The sequence below is a fragment of the Salvia hispanica genome, chromosome 3 (genome assembly GCF_023119035.1).
Source record: "Salvia hispanica cultivar TCC Black 2014 chromosome 3, UniMelb_Shisp_WGS_1.0, whole genome shotgun sequence".
Lineage (NCBI taxonomy): Eukaryota > Viridiplantae > Streptophyta > Magnoliopsida > Lamiales > Lamiaceae > Salvia > Salvia hispanica.
Genome location: NC_062967.1, coordinates 21,640,971 through 21,658,797, shown reverse-complemented (window position 1 = coordinate 21,658,797; position 17,827 = coordinate 21,640,971). Strand labels below are relative to the sequence as shown.

The following is a 17,827-nucleotide window of genomic DNA, read 5'->3' as shown; positions in this document are numbered from 1 at the left end:
AAAAGTAATTCCCCCACTACCTTGGGACGGAAGAATACTATTTAAATTTTTTTTTTATTTGAAGATGGATTGAAAACGTATTGTTGTACGATCATATCATAACGGTAACTAGCAGAAAACTGAGTATGTAGACAATGATGAGGAGTCGTTTGGATATTTAGTTTCGGCCAATTTATAATATTTATCTGCACGAAACCTAGTGTTTGGTTACTTATGTATTTTATCTACTGGCCCGTTTTTAGAAGCAAGGGCCGCACTGTTCACGTTATTTTCAGCAGAAAAATGTCTGCATTTTTTGGTCTATTTATTATCTCGCATAGAACTGATAAACTCATTTTTTGTCCCAATTACCCTCATCTCATCATTTTGAATTTGAAAGCTCAAAGTCAAACCATCGACTCACAACGCAATCATTGTAGAAGAAATATCTACCTAGTATTGGGCGACCAAATTTTCAACAAAGAGAACTGATTCGTGTATAGCAAGGTAATTGTGATTTTGACCTATATTGTGCAAATATGTAGAGTATTTGATGGATTTGGTGGAGTCATCTTTTGGATCCAGTTGCGAAAATTGATGTTATGTGGGTGTTTTATTACAATTCGATGAATATATATGATTTGTGTATAGGCGACCTGATTTCATCAGTTTTTTGGACAAATGCCAATTTTTTCAAAGAATACAAGAGATTATTTGTAATTTTGATTTCAGTGGGTAATTTTGGGTATTGAATTAGTAAATCTCATTTTTTGTGTGTGTGGGATACATCCTTCAGTTTGTGTGCTACTGTTCAGTCAAGCTGCTCGCTTTATTTCAGACGGATGGTGTATGATATACAAATTTCTTTTCTTTCGGCACTTGAAACATTTGTTTAAATTTTGTTTGTATAGTCAATTGATCCTTCTGTCTGTATTCCCCTTTGCGGTGATGGCCCGTCCAATTCGTTTATCCTTAGCCGTTTTTCTCGTGAAAGAAGATATACACTTAAAAAAAGAACGTTGGACTTCCTATAATTACAATATAATTTGCATCCATATATGCATATATCTATATATATATAAAAGGCGAGTTTTGGGTCGTTTTTAAAAATTTATGAATTCTGAGTATAGATTTGAATATTTATAAATATAGGGTGTAAAATGCAAATATTGATGTGAATTTAGTTTCTAATAATGATGACAATTTATTTATTGTTTAAGCATAATTTAAACATAATGAGTCAATACCGTCACGACTCTATTTAAAAAAAGGAGTTACTACCGTTACAAACTTAGATTGATATGTTATTATTATAGTAGTACTTATAATTATCAAATTTGGTAGATACTAACATTTTATGTTATAATAATAATAATTCCAAAAGGCATCACATTTTGAATTTTAAATTTAAAGCTTTTATGATTGTGTCAATAGCCGGTTCTCAACTAAAAAATACTACTACATGATTTTCACTACAGTTACAAACTTAAATTGATACATGAATATTTATATTTATTATAATACATTTCACATGTAATGTGCAACATAATTCTTTGTTGTTTGTAACATCCATAATTCTTTATTATTTAGGGTGGAAAATCCTTCCGATTTTGACCAAATAATATACCATTACCACTACTAAAATGAATTTAGACATTAATTACAACTAAATCACAAATTAATGAGCCAATTCATTAGTATGAGCCGTTATGTCCATTTGTATTCACTAAAAAATTAAATTTCTAATCATAAATGGAGGAAATTGAAAGGTTTTAGGATAGCCTCCCAATTCATTTGTTTGGACAATAAATATATGATTTGATAGTTTATAATTCACCCACTCGATGCTTTATTTTCTGCAAAAGTTTTGCTTGGTTTTAGGTATTCTTCTAAATTTTCAACGATATTATTTTTGCTTTTAATATATATTTATACATTGCTATTGTGGCAAAAGTTCATGTTCCTATCAAACAATTTTCTAATTTAGCATCAAATTTAAATATATGTATTTATACTATTGTTATTTTTTGTCTAAAGTTCTTATATAGATGGAGGCAATCTGACTGGAGAAGATGACATTGGCAAGCGACGATGAAGTGTTGGAGATTATGACTGGAAAAGGTGAGGCTATTGGAGATAGAGACAAGCAGATAAAAAATGTTGGGATGAATACTGGAATTCCAGAAGAGAAGATGGAGACAGATTTATTCTTAATTAGTAATAATTTTTTATTAATTCTATTAGTTGGTCATATTATTTACAAAGAATTTTTACTGAATTTACTAAGCAATATATATTTTTATTTGGTTTCATATATATTTATATAATGAATTTTTATTACATATTTTTATGCTTTTAGATTTCGTATGATGATATTGTTTATAATTTCATAAAATTATTTCGCTCTGTAAAATAAGTTAAGGAAAATAGAATGAATCGTGCAACGCACGTAGGTGATACTAGTTCATATAACGTGTAGGATCTAACAATAAAGAGATGACTAAAAATAATTTTATTATATTTAATTTCTGCTTATATAAAGAGAAATTTTTATTATATTAATGGAGTTTTTGGCTCGCGCAAACTGTGCTGCTTCACATAGTGATCCATGCTTAACAAACCCAACGAATTTCTCAGAATTTAAAAGAAAATTCATTATTGGGTTTTCCTGCACAAAATAATTTATGAATAGGAGTATTAACTACCAAACTAAAGCAGCATATCAGAACCATTCATTCCTTGACTATAATCTTAGGACATGACTGGCCAAGTATACGCAACACATTTTCAATAACGCCATGTACTAAGATTTTTAAACGCAGAGATGAAGCATGAAATTACAGGTTAAGTACTTAAACAAGAATCATACCTCATGGAGTTCACTGCTATCCAAACCATAAAAATGTTGGCCTCCACTACAATGGGAGGCTGAGAACCTTACCCAACAATAGCAATTTCTAACTCCTTCATCGTCTCAATGCAGTTATGATGATTCAAGTATGAACGAATAATCCTAAAATAGAAGGATTTCCAAATCAGTCAAGAGGACTATTAAACCTGATATAGTATATATCAGTAATATTGAAAACTTACTCATAAGACTCATTTGGTGGTATTGAGATATGAGCACTATTTTTCCCTTATCTTGGCTTTTGTGAGAGCTATGTGTCCCTGATCACAAAAATACACGAGTGTGAAAGCTCCCACTATTAAGCATTTGACTATACGATTGAAAAACAACAATACTCCAATTACTTAACTAACAAAATATTCTAATTAACAAGTATCACAAATCACATAATTATTAACCATTCTAAAATGTCGATTCAGATACACATCAAGGCCTAAACTTATAAGAAAAGCTCCACAAAAGAAGTAGATGACGCCAACATTTGTGAAGATGTGACATTCTTCATCACCTTGTTTCTTATTTAAGCAGTGGAATAGTGCATTAAACTAAAAAAAATACATTACACCGAGAGAAAAGAAAGCAACATAAACTCATAGAGTTTACTAAACACTTCAAAAACAGTCTAGAAAGTACTAGCTACTCACCTTAATATCGAAGACAAATTTACTAATAGGTTCTAAGAAGTTCAAAGATCCTACATTATAAAACAACACAATTAGAATCAAAACTCCATTAATTAATTAGAAACAGGAGACTTAGTTGATAGAAATTTACCATTCACCATGACTGTGTACAGACCCAGTTAGATACATTGGACCAGTGAATTTTTTTGGAAAACTCCCAATCAAAACTCTATTAGTTGAAGACTACAAAATAAAACAAAATTACAAATCAATGAAGACAAATATGGAATATCCACTACAATTAAACTCAAACAATTACAATAACACACCCTGGTTGGAAGATTCTTTGAAAACCAGAGGTAGTAAAGTCAGATTGTGATGTTGCATTTTTCCCCACAACATAAGACTCAAAATATTGTAGCCATAACAGACTTTAAAATCGCCTCATTCTTATTTTTTTTCAAATTCAAAATTACGTATATACAATTATACTTCATATTAATTTTATCAACAATCTCTCCATAAAATCATCTCAAAAAAATTCGATATGATGTCGTACAAGAATGCCCCATCGATTATGCATTCGAGATCACCATAGAGTTCATGCCTACAATCCAAGCGGAGATTGAAAATGAGGTTACTAGTTAAAATGTGTGGCTTGTTGCTGCTCGTATACCACGACCGCGTCGGTATATTCACAAACACCTGAGAAATAAACACATACAATCATAAATATAAAAGCGTTAAACATACGGAACTGTTTGTCCAGTTCGATACAATGTGTATCTACGTTGCGTTTGAGGCAATGTCAATCCAGAGATTCACTATAAAATTTTCATGATAATTTAATTTAACAATTGTTGGAATTGTGTGTTAGGTCAAAGGTTTTTGACCAAGTAAAAAAGTGATGAAATATTTAAATTTGCAAAATTAGATGATATAGCATCAATCTATGTTTGGAGTAGATTACCGTGGTATATTCATTTTCCTTAAATTGATTCTCGGTGAGTTAGTAATAATAAATTAAAGTTAATCACACTGATACGCTCAGATTTTACACTGTTTTAAGACCATTATTTGGTCCGTTTTGAGTGTTAAAGTTACATAACATGTTTGTTATTTATATATTTTATCTATTTTAATATTTTGACATGTTTTATGAGAAATGTGCAAAATAAAGCCTAAAAAGATAGCAAAAAAGTTGAAGATGGAATTCTAGAGCTTTTGAGCTAGCCAGCGGTCCACTGCACTTTTGTCAGCGACTGCTGCTCCTGCAGCGGCCCGCTTTGAAAAATAGAGTTGAAAAGATGAACACGCCCATCGATCGCTGGAGTGTGCATAGCGATTGCTGATTGAGAGACAAAAGCTACAGAGTGATCGCCAGTGACCGCTGAACAAAGTGCAGCGGCCCACTGGGAAAACGCGGCTCACAGAAATTGCCCTATTTTCTCTCCTAGACTTACCATACTAGAAGAAGGGTTGCCATATCAAGGCACACGAATTAGAGGCTATAAATATCCCCTCAAGCTTCATCAAAGGAACCTTTTGCTGCATAATTTCCACAGAATAATATTTTAGAGTTCCTTCCACTGTTCATAAAGATCCAAGGCATTTGAAGTGTGGATTTCAAGAGAAGATCAAGACTACAAGATTTAACATTTGGATTTTATTGCTTTAGTTTTATTGTTTTCTATGTTTTCCCTACAAACTGTGATTTTAGATTATTCAATCATGTGTAACTAAACTCATAGAATACTAGGTATATGTTCGTAACAATTTTGGTTTATACAGTTATGATGCACTTTTTATTAGCACTAAAAATAATTGCAAGTATACAGGGTATAAATAGTATAGGTAAAGATCAGTATCGGATATCGAACACAGGGAAAACATTCACAAATTGTCTACATTCTACTAAGATTCATCTACTGTTGGGAAAAATTGAAAGTTTTTTTGAATTTTTGAAAATAAAAGCTTAAAGAATGAAATAAACAACTTTTGCAGATAAAACACAGAGATAAATATATGAGATAAGTGAATTCCAGGGATGTGTTTCCACAGTTATTGTTATACAAATTCCCACTACAACACCCTAGCACAGTTCTTACTTGAGAAGGACGAGTCGCCTAAGTTTTGCCAATGCGGTACAAACATGGATTACTAACACTAGGGGAGTCAATCATAGATCCGTAACTCCCTAAAGCTCCTAAGACCCTTGAAAAGTCATCACTCTCGATTAACAGTGCCGTTTTAAGATAAGCTAATTATAAAGCCGATCTAACTCACCAACCTCCTCTCACGATTATGTAGCAAGTCTATTAAATTAACACAGAATGTGTCACTCAAACGTGAAGCAATTATCCAGCACTTAGAAAAGAAACGAAATAAGAACAAAACATATATTAAATAGAAAAACGAAATTGGATAACTAAAGTCGTTACTAACACATCCCTACAATCCTATGGATTTAGTTACATATGATAGAATAATCTAAAGACAGTTTTTAGGGAAAACATTGAAAACATGAAGACTAAAGCAAATAAAACCAAAAGGTAGAATCCTTGTAGGCTAGATCTTCTCTTGATTTCTTCTTCAAACCCTTGCACCTTGATGAACAAGTAAGAACTCTCAAATAATATGTTCGGGAATTATGCAGCAAAAATAAGATCCAAGTTGAAGAGGTTTGAGGGGGTATATATAGCCATATTTTTATCCATCCTTAATTAAGGCAAAAAGTAGCCAAGTATGATAAATCTTGGGGAGAAAGTCTGTGCGCCGCATTTTCTCAGCGGGCCGCTGCACCTTGGCCAGCGGTCTCTGTGGGTGCCTCTACCTCTTGAACAGCGGTCGTTGCACTTATTTCAGCGGTCGCTGGCAATAATCTCGTAGCTTCTGGATCTCTTGGAGCGGTCGCTGCGCAGACCCCCGCGGTCGCTGGGCGTATTCCTCTTTTCACCATAACTTTCCTGGAGCTGACCGCTGCTGGCTCAGCGGTCGCTGGTTGTGTTGCAGCGGACCGCTGGACGTCTCGAAAGCTCCAGATTTCCAACTTCGACTTTTAGCTATCTTTTTAGGCTTAAATATGCACACTTCTCACAAAATACGTCAAAATACCAAAATAGATCAAATATGCAATTAAGGGACGTGTAGTGCAACTTTGACACTCAAAATGGACCAAATAAAATAGTGCAAAATCCGATCGTATCAAGTTCCTATTTAAGCAAATTGCCTGAAAGGTCATAAACTTTCAAAATAGTTTGATTTTTCCCGTGAACTTTAAATGTTGCATAAAGAGTCATGAACTTTACCGGACTGGATAAATTTCCCATCTGACCCGGCCTGATAGATTTTCGCCACAATTACTTATCCTACGTGGTGCACCGGAGGCATGACTTGGCAAAACTCTACTAATTCTGATTGTTTCTTTCTATCTTTGCAACATCTAACCCTGGACTTACCACAAATTGATACGCTCGGATTTTCCACTGTTTTAAGACCATTATTTGGTTCATTTTGAGTGTCAAAGTTGCATTATAGGTCCATTAAATACATGTTTTATCTATTTTGGTATTTTGATATGTTTTGTGAGAAATGTGTAAAATAGAGCCTGAAAAGATAGTAAAAAGTCGAAGATGGAAATCTGGAGTATTCGAGCCGTCCAGCGGTCTGTTGTAACTCAGCCAGCGACTGTTGGCCGCCAACGACCGTTGAACCAGTAGCGGTGCGTTTCGGAAAAGTTGAGCTGAAAAGAAGAACATGCCCAACGACCGATGGGTTGTACGCAGCGACCGCTCCGAAAGATCTAGTAGCTACGGGATGATTGCCAGCGACCGCTGAAACAAAGTGCAACAACAGCTGTTTAAAAGGCACAAGCTACGGAACACATTGCAGCGACCTCTGAACAAAGTGCAGCGGCCCGCTGGGAAAGCGTTGAGCACAGATTTGACTTACTTTCTCTCCAAGATTTATCATACTGTGCTAAATATTTGTCATAATTATGGAGCACGAAAATAAGGCTATAAATACCCCCTCAAGCTTCATCAACAAGGATCTTTTGTTGCATATTTTCCAGAGTTGAATATTTTGAGAGTTCTTCCATTGTTCATCAAGTTCAAGGTGCTTGAAGAAGGATTCAAGAGAAGATCAAGGCTACAAAGATTCAACATTTGGGTTTTATCGTTTTTAGTTCTTATGCTTTCTATGTTTTCCCTACAAACTATGTTTTTAGATTATTCTTTCATGTGTAACTAAATTCATAGAATTCTAGGGATGTGTTAGTAGCGACTTTGATTATACAATTCCTATTTATTTATTCGTTTTGTTCTTTACTTCGCTATATTCTAAGTATTGGATAATTGCTTTATGTTTGAGTGACACATTATGTGATGATCTATTGGCTTGCAACATAATCGTGAGAGGAGGTTTGCGAGCTTGAAGAGCTTAGTTGACGTTATAATTAGATTCCCTTAAAACGGCACTGTTAATTGAGAGCGAGAACATTAGGAGTCTTAGGAGATTTTAGGAGTTACAAGTCTAGTATTGATGCCCCTAGTGTCTGTGATCTACTTTGTTCCGCATGGGCAATATTTATGTGACTCGTTCTAGTGAAATATGAATTGTGCTAGGGTATTGTAGTTGGAATTTGTATAACCAAAACTGTGAAAGCACATCCCTGGAATTCTCTTATCTCATTTGATTTCTCTCTGTGTTTTATCTGCAATCGCACTTTCTTTTGTTTTTACAAGTTTATTTTCAAAAAAATTCAAAACCTTTTGTTTCTCCAAATAGTAGAAGAAGCCTAGTAGAAGATAGACAATTTGTGTTCGTTTTCCCTGCGTTCGATATCTGGTACTAACCTTTAACTATATTATATATACCTTGTATACTTGCAAGATTATTTAGTGTTAATAAAAAGTGCATCATATACATACAAGTAGAACAAATGAAAATGTACAAATTGAATTGATCATACAAATCGACATAAACATACAAATCGAATTATGCATTAAAGTAGCATTAATTCCACAATTCGAATTGAACCCTAAATTTGTCATTTGCCAAGTCAGCCGCCGACACGCCACGTAGGATAAGTTTGTGTCGGAAATCTATCGTGTCGGATCGGATAATAAATTTACATAGTCCGGTAAAGTTCATGACTTTTCATGCAACATTTAAAGTTCAGGGGAAAAACCAAACTATTTTGAAAGTTCATTACTTTACAGGCAATTTTTCAATAATTTATATCCGTTTTGTTCATTACTTTGCTTTTATTCTAAGTGTTGGATAATGTTTCATGTTTGAGCACATTATATGATGATTTATAGACGTGCAGCATAATCGTGAGAGGTTTGCACGTTAGAAGAGCTTAGTTGACGTTACAATTAATTCCCCTTAAAACGGTACTGTTAATTGAGAGCGAGAACATTAGGAGTTTTAGGAGCTTTTGGAAGTTACAAATCTAGGATTGACGCCCCTAGTGTGTGTAATCTACTTTGTACCGCATGGACAATATTTGTGACTCGTTCTAGTAAAGTATGAACTGTGCTAGAGTGTTGTAGTTGGAATACGTATAAACTATAACTGTGAAAACACATCCCTGAAATTCTCTTATCCCATCTATTAACTTATGTGTTTTATCTGCAATTATTTACTGTTTTCATTATTTACTTTCAAAAATTCTTAATCTTATAATAATTTTTTTATTAACTGTGATATCAACAAAATCATTTAGTATTTTCTATCTAAATTATAAAATAACTGCTACTTAGCTAGTACTATATACATTTAGTCAATTTAATTACTCTAATAATACGATTCAATCATGACAAATATTCCCTCTGTCGCATTAGAAATGAAACAGTTTTCCTTTTTTGGTTATCCCATTAAAAATGAACGTTTCCTAAAATAGAAAAAAATTATCTCTACTTTTTCCTCTCTCTTACTTAACAACACTGCATAAAATATTGTGTCGGAAACCAAATATTTCATATTTATTGGGACGGAGGGAGTACTTTACGTCCACTACTATTAGTGTAATCTACATGCTAAGGGTGTGTTTGTTTGCCTTGTAACTCCTAATTCCATTCGTAGGGTTGTAATTCAAACTAGATGTTTGTGTTAGTGTTTGAGTTTTGTTTGATTTGTTGAGTAGAGTTAGGACCAATTGAGTACAATGTGTTTGGTAATTTTGTTTGCAAACATGTATTGTGTGTGGGAATGACACAATTGCCCTCAATTTATTAGAAACATTTTATATAAACATAATTTTAATAAATTTATAAGAAATTAATACACATATTATTACATACTACTACCAAATAAAATTTTAATAGTAATTGATTAATTCTTCAAATCTTCTTAAACAACTACTAATAAAATATAAAACTTTTCTTCTATACTATAGATAAAATCTTTTTTTCTATTATCTTCACAGCCTCCACAGTTGCCTGAGCCCATATCCGAACCGCCGCTAGCTTCACTCACACTAGACCTTCAGCAAGAACTCCTTCCACCCCCTACCGCCGCCATTAAAGAATCCCCACTAATCACAGTAAAAAAAGACACCCCTCTCCCGAAGCCAAAGCCGGAATCCCCTCCTTCCACCACCACCTCCACCGCCTCCCACCCCTTTCTGTCGCGCTCTCAGTTTCCAAGACAACGAAGAGTTAACAGAAACAGAGAAGAACGAAACCGCAACTTGGTCGATCAAATTGAGGGTCAATGGAAAGAAATGTTGCAGACAAAAACAATCTACCGACGACGAAGAGCGTGGAGCTCGAAAGTGTAATGTGCAACCACAAAATGGTTAGATTTACCGTCCTTTATGGAGTTTTTCTCTTCGACGATAGCAGATTTGCTGTGAGCGGGCGGTGGGCTTCGAGCAGCTGAGGGGATGGAGAGAGGGTAAAAGGGGAAGAAGATTTGATTTTCTGCTGGAACCAATGTTTTAAAAATCGGATCGACCGGCGAACCGGACTCATTACTGGTTCAACCGGTTCACTGGTCGAATCATTAGTTGAACCGGAATATATAATAAACACTTATATTATATGTTATTAAATACATATAAAACATATGTGAATAAAAATAAAAATAGCCTTATAAAAATATCAAAAATGAAATATTTGAGGACGCAATCAAGATTTTTCCACGCACTGTCGTGTCATGCTTGTCACTTTGTCAGCTTGCACTAATACTTGATAGTTCAAAAACCAAAATACATGAGACCAATAGCTACACAAGTCTTGCAAAGTACACAAGTATTTAACAAAATACATGAGTTTATCAAAATACCAAACTACTGACTCAAAACAAAATACTTATCATCTCAATCACTTTCATTTCCAGCATTAAGATTAAGGCAACTAATGTCACAAAAACCATTGTTGAGGCTACTAGTATTTCCATTATCAAAAGTTTAATGATTTAGTATAAGAATATTTAGTGTTTATATTTTCCCAAGATGGTCTTGTGTTGGAGTGGTTTAACTTCTACTAATTATAGTGGAGGTCATGAGTTCAACCCCTTTCAACAACAATTTTAAAAATTTTGGAAAAAAAAGCAAAAAACCGATTTCCGATTTGCGGTCGGTCCGGTCCGACCAGCCGGTTCAGGCGGATCTTAATGGTTCAACAGCACACTGGATTAAATAGATGAACCAGACCGGCCTATCTACCAGTTTGCGGTCGGACTGATCGAACCGGCCGATCCGGTCCGGTCCGATTTTTAAAACATGGGCTGGAACGATGTATTTCACTCTCACTAAACCACCTCTTGCATTGGTTAGAGTTACACATTGAATTGTGTCAGGTAACATTTATCTCATGCGGGCCGACTTTTTACAAACAGACCTACTAAAATACAACTAATGCAAACAAACAAGGTTTAAGTTGGTCCACGTAAGTATTTTTAATCCTTTTCCTACTCATCTCGTCTAATCAAACACACCCTAATAATGTTTTGAAAATATAAGATTTGGTGATCAAAACGTGTGAACTATTTATTTTGTTTTGACTAACATTTAATTTTATTTGTATTTTACTAGGAGTATATACTTTGCCCTCATAACTCAATGCATCGCTCAGTTTGTTTGTTTGTTTATTTTTTTTTATCTTATTCTAATTGACAAATATTTATTTCTAATAAATATATTTTCTCTATTCTTTTCACAAATTAAAAATGTACTATTAAATTTAGAAAGATTACCTAATATATATATATATATATATATATATATTATTTTAATATGTATATAATGATTTTATTGTATATTTTTTTCCAATTATATACAATTTTGTTTTCATTATTTTAAAAATTATAGAGCCCGTGCGTGGCACGGATATTATTACCGGTAGTTGTGAAGAAAAAGCCACACCAATATTCACAGTTTATAAGCCTCCATTTAATAACATTAATTCATTAATTTTAAATACGCAAACATGAATTAATTCCTGGAGTCCACGTCAAAAAGTTTTTCCATCCAATTGGGTTGCGCGTGACGCTCCCTCCTCTCATCACATCTTCCCCAATCCCAATTCCAAATCCCTCCGCCGCCGCCGGTTCCGAATCGCCCAGCTAAAATCACTCTCATTTTCTTCATTCCTTCGAATACTGATGGCCAGCGCCGATGCTGATGCCGTCGCGACTCTCCTTTCCGCGGCTGCACCTACGAATCTGTCGCTCATTTCCGCCCTGCTCGCCTGTGCAATTGCTCAGTTCCTTAAACCTTTCACCATTTGGTACTTTTTTTCTTGTCTCTATTAACACTGTTGCGATTTGTCTCTTGTGTTGATACTGTGTGATTGTGAATCTAATTTTCCTTATGATTCTTCAAAATACCCACCGAAGAAGGGATTGCCCGTGCTATACGTTCTTTTGTTTTCTATTGGAAGCATTGCATCATAAATTTGCAGCTATATTAGGTTTTAGGAGATGCAATTTTGAGAAATTACTTAATTATGTGTATATTGGTTTGTATATTACCATGAGAGCTTAACAATACCTAAAGAAGGCTTTTCTACTGCATAAAAGTATTTAATCTGAATGCTGTTGATTCTGTAGATGCTAAATTTGATATCTGAAATGTAATACTCCGTCTGTACCATAATAATGGATACATTTCTATCTGGCACCGAGATTAAGAAAAAGGTGTGTAATGTATATTAAATAAAAAGATACTCCAATAAAGTAGGAAAGAGGAAAAAGTAGAGAGAATAAAGTAAGAGAGAGAAAATTAAGTGAGAATAGTACTTTTTACTAAAAAATGAAATGACTCTACTATCCATAGAAGGAGTACTATGTAAAGTTTTGTATAGATGGGTGAACATGAGTGGATATAGATTGCATTAGCTGAAAACAAACTTGTGAGTCTTCACCTTTCGCTTAGACTTTGCAGTTGCTAAAAATGCTATTATTAAGGTATTCAATTATTAGAGTCAGTTGCGATTTGCGAACAAAGTTAGCTATCTGAAGAACGATTCAATTTTCTAACTTGCGAACTCGTATTAGATGGAAACTTATAGTCCTTATCATCATGCTAGTTCTTGTTTGATTTTTCAATATGGCCCCTTTAGATATGCAGGTTGAAGGATAAAAAATGGGATTCCAGAAAGATGGTTAGCTCAGGTGGAATGCCATCATCACATTCAGCGACTGTCACAGCTCTTGCAACTGCAATTGGCTTGGAAGAAGGAGTAGGAGCGGCATCATTTGCCATTGCAGTTGTCTTAGCATGTGTTGTATGTACTTTCTAAACCAGGTTTTCTCCATCCTTTTAGCATTGCATGCTTGTTTATCGAGTTCTAAACTATGTTTGATCCCATGACCTCATCAGATAAGGTATTTTTTCTTGTATATACTATTTGATAGTCTTATCTTCTTCTTTCACAAAGTGGAATACGTTATTAAGTTAAGTTTCGCAATAGAAACCATTGTAATTTAGTTAAGCAGAGGATCTCATATTAATAGGCATCTTAAACTTTATCCTAATTGTTTTCCTTGCTAACCATACTGATATACCACAGGTGATGTATGATGCTACTGGTATCAGACTTCACGCTGGTCGGCAAGCTGAGGTGAGAGTCAGTTTCACGATGACACGATGATCTTTCATTTGTCATTTCACATAAGATTGCCGTAAATTAGATCATTTATATGGTTACAGTATTTTCTGTCATATCTGATACCATTTATTCCTACTGATGTTGAAGCTATTGAATCAAATTGTGTGTGAATTGCCTCCTGAGCATCCTGTTGCTAATGTCAGACCTCTTCGAGATTCACTTGGCCACACTCCACTGCAGGTACAGTTTGCTAAATTACATCCTAGTATGGATGGCTGAATTGTCCTCTACCATTTTATTGTCATCTGATGAAGGAGTATTTGGCGCCCTCTATACATTAAAAAACAAAAGAAACTTTTATTCAACTGGTTTGGTTATGATAAGAACAAGACATGGCTTTGTATCCTAGACCTAACCAAACTAATGGTTTTTTCCTCTCCAAGTCCAGGTTGTTGCTGGTGCATTGTTGGGATGTATGGTGGCATTCCTCTTGAAAAGTTCGACATAACAGTGTTTAACTTTCCCAAAATATATCAAAATTGTTTATAATCTTCTGAAGAAATGGAAAAGAAATTACAAGAGAATGAAGAAGCTGCGGGGAAGATTTTATTTTAAGCAAAGCTGGTTTGATTTAGATTTGATCCTGTTACTAGTCGGATATTCATTGTGAAACTGTGTATAGTATATAAGGTTGGTTAAAGTTTTGTCTTGATAAAGTTAGTGGATTCGTCTAGCCTTTTGTCGTATGGGTTTGTTTCAACCTTCACCCGACTCGAATTCATGTGCAATATGGTTGGCTACTTGGTACTGGTTAGTGTGTTTTACTTGTCATACGCCAAAAAAGGTGTACGATGTTATGAATCGTGCACACACCACACATAGGGGTGGGTCGATACGATATATTGTATCGAAAATGTTGTATCGTGTTTCGTATCGAAAATATCGATATGAGAGAATTTCATATCGTTATTGTATCGAAATTTTCGATATATCGAACTTTCGATATGGATAATATCAATATCGTTATTGTATTGATATTTCGATATATCGTAAGATCGATAGGATATATCGAAATATCGTTATTGTATCGAATAAATGTATATCGAAAAATATAATATCAAACTGAAAAATAACACAAAAATTAATAAAACTTCAGCACAATAAAATAAATAGTGTTCTTATTAGGCTTTCATGTATATATTTTCTAAATATATGAATGAATTAAATGGATTTGAATATATTTATAATTTTAAACTTCAATATGTATTGAATTTCAATATGTTTCAATATATATGATATATATCGTATATTCGATATAAAACGATATATCGAAAATATCGATATATATCATATATTCGATATAAAACGATATATCGCGATATAAGGAAATGCATATCGTTATCGTATCGAAAACTTACGATACGATACCGTATCGTATCGAAAATTACGATATATCGAAAATTCGATAAATTTTTCGATATTTTTCAATACGATACGAGCGATATATCATTTTTTCGGTATTTTTCCCAGCCCTAACCACACACACTGACACTCCTAAGAGCATCCATAATGGGCGGACATAGCTCGCCCTATACTAATTTATAGTCCTCACGTCAACATTTTATAGTCTTACTTGTTCACAAAATTCAGAATAAGAAAATCTCACATCCTTATCTTGGCTTTCAATGCATTAAGTGCAATCAATTTCATTCATCATACTCGAATTACCAAACTTTTAGTCAATATAGAGTATCAATAATGATATTCGGCATATATTGTGTGTGCACTTTATATTAGGTAAGGTTTAATGTTATTTATGTCATTTGAGGTGAGTTACACTTATAAAAAGCAAAAAAGATTAAAGTTTAGATCTATTTTCTAAACTAAAATGAAAAATTAAAAACATACTATTACACTGCACAATAAAGTTTATTACTCTAAGTGTTTCCGTAAATCATCATTGCTGAATATAAATCAATCGAGTGCTTGTTTATAAATAACTAATACAAAGCCTAGGTATAATTTATGATGTTTATAGCACAAAAATAAAATCCAAACAAATGGTTAGGCTGCAACGTTAAAATTATAAATCCTAGCTAATAAGTGGCCCAGTCACAAGCTTTTTGTCACAAGTAAACATAATGATGAAGTCAAGCCGATACATTAAAAAGGCGCAGAAGAGGAGGCAGTTGCATTGTTCGACCGGTGGTTCAATAGTAGATAGTAAGTAACGGTAGCCTGCATCATATATAAGGCCATAATATAAGCAATTCATGACCTTTAGGACTAAAATAACCTAGATATGGTTTACATACATCATTTTGAAGGCTGCTTTGTAGTGAATGAATAAGTTGGCCCCTATCAAATCCACACACAACAACTTGTTCAACGATCTCATCATCAATCTGCAACAATAATAATCAAACTACATCAGCAAGTTTTTAATGTTAAAATCATAAGAATAGTTTGGAGTTTGGACAAAAAATTTACCCTTGGTACATGTTGGGCTGCATTGATAGTTAAACAGGGACGAAGATTTAATATGAACCAAGGGTGTTGTCGTATGCCACGAATTGTCAGCCTCCTCGCAGGGTTGACCACAAGAATTCTCTTAATCAAATCACGAGCTCCGTCAGACAACTGGTTCGGAAGACTATACCTTCCAGCCTAAAATTTATCAAAAACATTATTAGTTCTATAAATTCTCTCTGAGTCGAACAATGAAATTTTTTTAGTATGTATACCTTAATTTCTCGAAGAGAAAGGGGATGTTTGAATCATCAAAAGGAAGAGCCCCACAGAGAAGAGCATACAAAATAATACCGCAACTCCAAATATCGACTTTAGGCCCATAAGGTTGTCCGGAAATAATCTCTGGTGCAGCATAGTTAGGGCTTCCACAAGCTGTTCTGAGAAGATTGCCATCCTTCATAATATTGCTTAGTCCAAAATCAGCAATCTTCACATTACCTTTGTCATCTAAAAGCGATGAACCACATTGTTCCCATGGCAATACTCCACTCCTGCGATAATCTGCCACACAAATATAATCATTACTCATTAGCACAACGCCTTGTGCTTAATATATCAAGAAAACACAACAAACCTGCTGAAGATAGTGTCTAGCTTCGTCTTCGTGCAACCTATTCTTTTTTGTAATATGATCAAAGAGCTCTCCTTTCATCATGGGATCCATGATCATATAGATATCTGTTGGTGTCTCTATAACTTCGTAGACACGGACCACGTTTGGATGCACGCACAATTGGCCTATTTTTATTTCTCGTCTCACTGCAAAAATCAATTCACTCTTAGAAAAAAACAAACACTTATTATGATAAAATCAGAGACTAATGAAAACGTAAATAAATGTTTTTTTACCCTTTTCTTGCTTCTCGGGGCTCCCCATCATCACACGGTTGATGATTTTAATGGCAACATTATGCCCAGTTCGAACATGTTGTGCAATTTTCACCTTTGCAAAGGTGCCAACCCCAAGCACTTCCCCAACTATGTAGTTCCTCTCAAGTAAATTTGCAGACTCCATGTATCAAAACAAACTATCACAATTACTACTCAACCTAATACATCTTTCTCTTAATCAAATAATTAAGTAGAAATCATGTTAAAAAAAAAAAACTCAGAATTGGCGTGAGAGTAAAGAGGTATGGATTAGCAAACTAATACATATATAAAGTATGTGGTCGTGTATATATATATGTAAATAAATCTTATTTATCTCACAATTATGTAAATAAATAATAAATCTTAATAAGGAAAATAGTATCAACTATATAAATAAATAACCCAATACCCACTACTACAAACCCAAAAGTCTATCACAATTCATCGGTAGTATGACATGGAATTAATTATTAATTAAACTACCAAATCTCACAATTATGGAAATAAATCATAACGAAAATAATCATCATATATACCAGTAGTATATAAATTTATTTCGAGTTTTTGTAAACGTTGTTTCATCCTTCTTAAAATAGCAGCATATATGTGACGAGTGTACAATGCCAACATACATAAAAATTACTTTTCCGTTGTGCAAAAAATTAAGATAGGAGTACTTATTTTGCTATAGTAAAATACAAAATTGGTGTGCTTAATATTATTGCAACCATTTGTAACATTAAAAAATTAGAGAGTGATACTTAAGCCGTTGGGAAATAAGTAGATCGTCCCATTCGCTAATTTTGCCTTGATTTTTCGAAATTGTCGCTTTACATTTTCTCCAGATT

General features: G+C 33.9%; 1 protein-coding gene, 1 long non-coding RNA gene and 1 pseudogene across 2 annotated transcripts; 2 read left to right on the top strand and 1 right to left on the bottom strand.

Moving 5' to 3' along the window:
• Positions 1-340: 340 nt before the first annotated feature.
• LOC125209113 lies at positions 341-2,319 on the top strand. The gene is made up of 2 exons (XR_007174308.1): positions 341-486; positions 2,017-2,319. It is a non-coding gene; the product is annotated as an uncharacterized LOC125209113 (long non-coding RNA).
• A 9,637-nt stretch (positions 2,320-11,956) lies between these two features.
• Positions 11,957-14,381, top strand: LOC125210654 (uncharacterized membrane protein YuiD-like). The gene is made up of 5 exons (XM_048110206.1): positions 11,957-12,251; positions 13,094-13,250; positions 13,536-13,586; positions 13,722-13,814; positions 14,023-14,381. Exons 1-5 carry the CDS (start codon positions 12,127-12,129, stop codon positions 14,080-14,082), a joined length of 486 nt encoding a protein of 161 aa, XP_047966163.1. The 5' UTR covers positions 11,957-12,126; the 3' UTR covers positions 14,083-14,381.
• A 1,356-nt stretch (positions 14,382-15,737) lies between these two features.
• On the bottom strand, positions 15,738-17,121 carry LOC125209579 (annotated as a pseudogene).
• Positions 17,122-17,827: the final 706 nt, after the last annotated feature.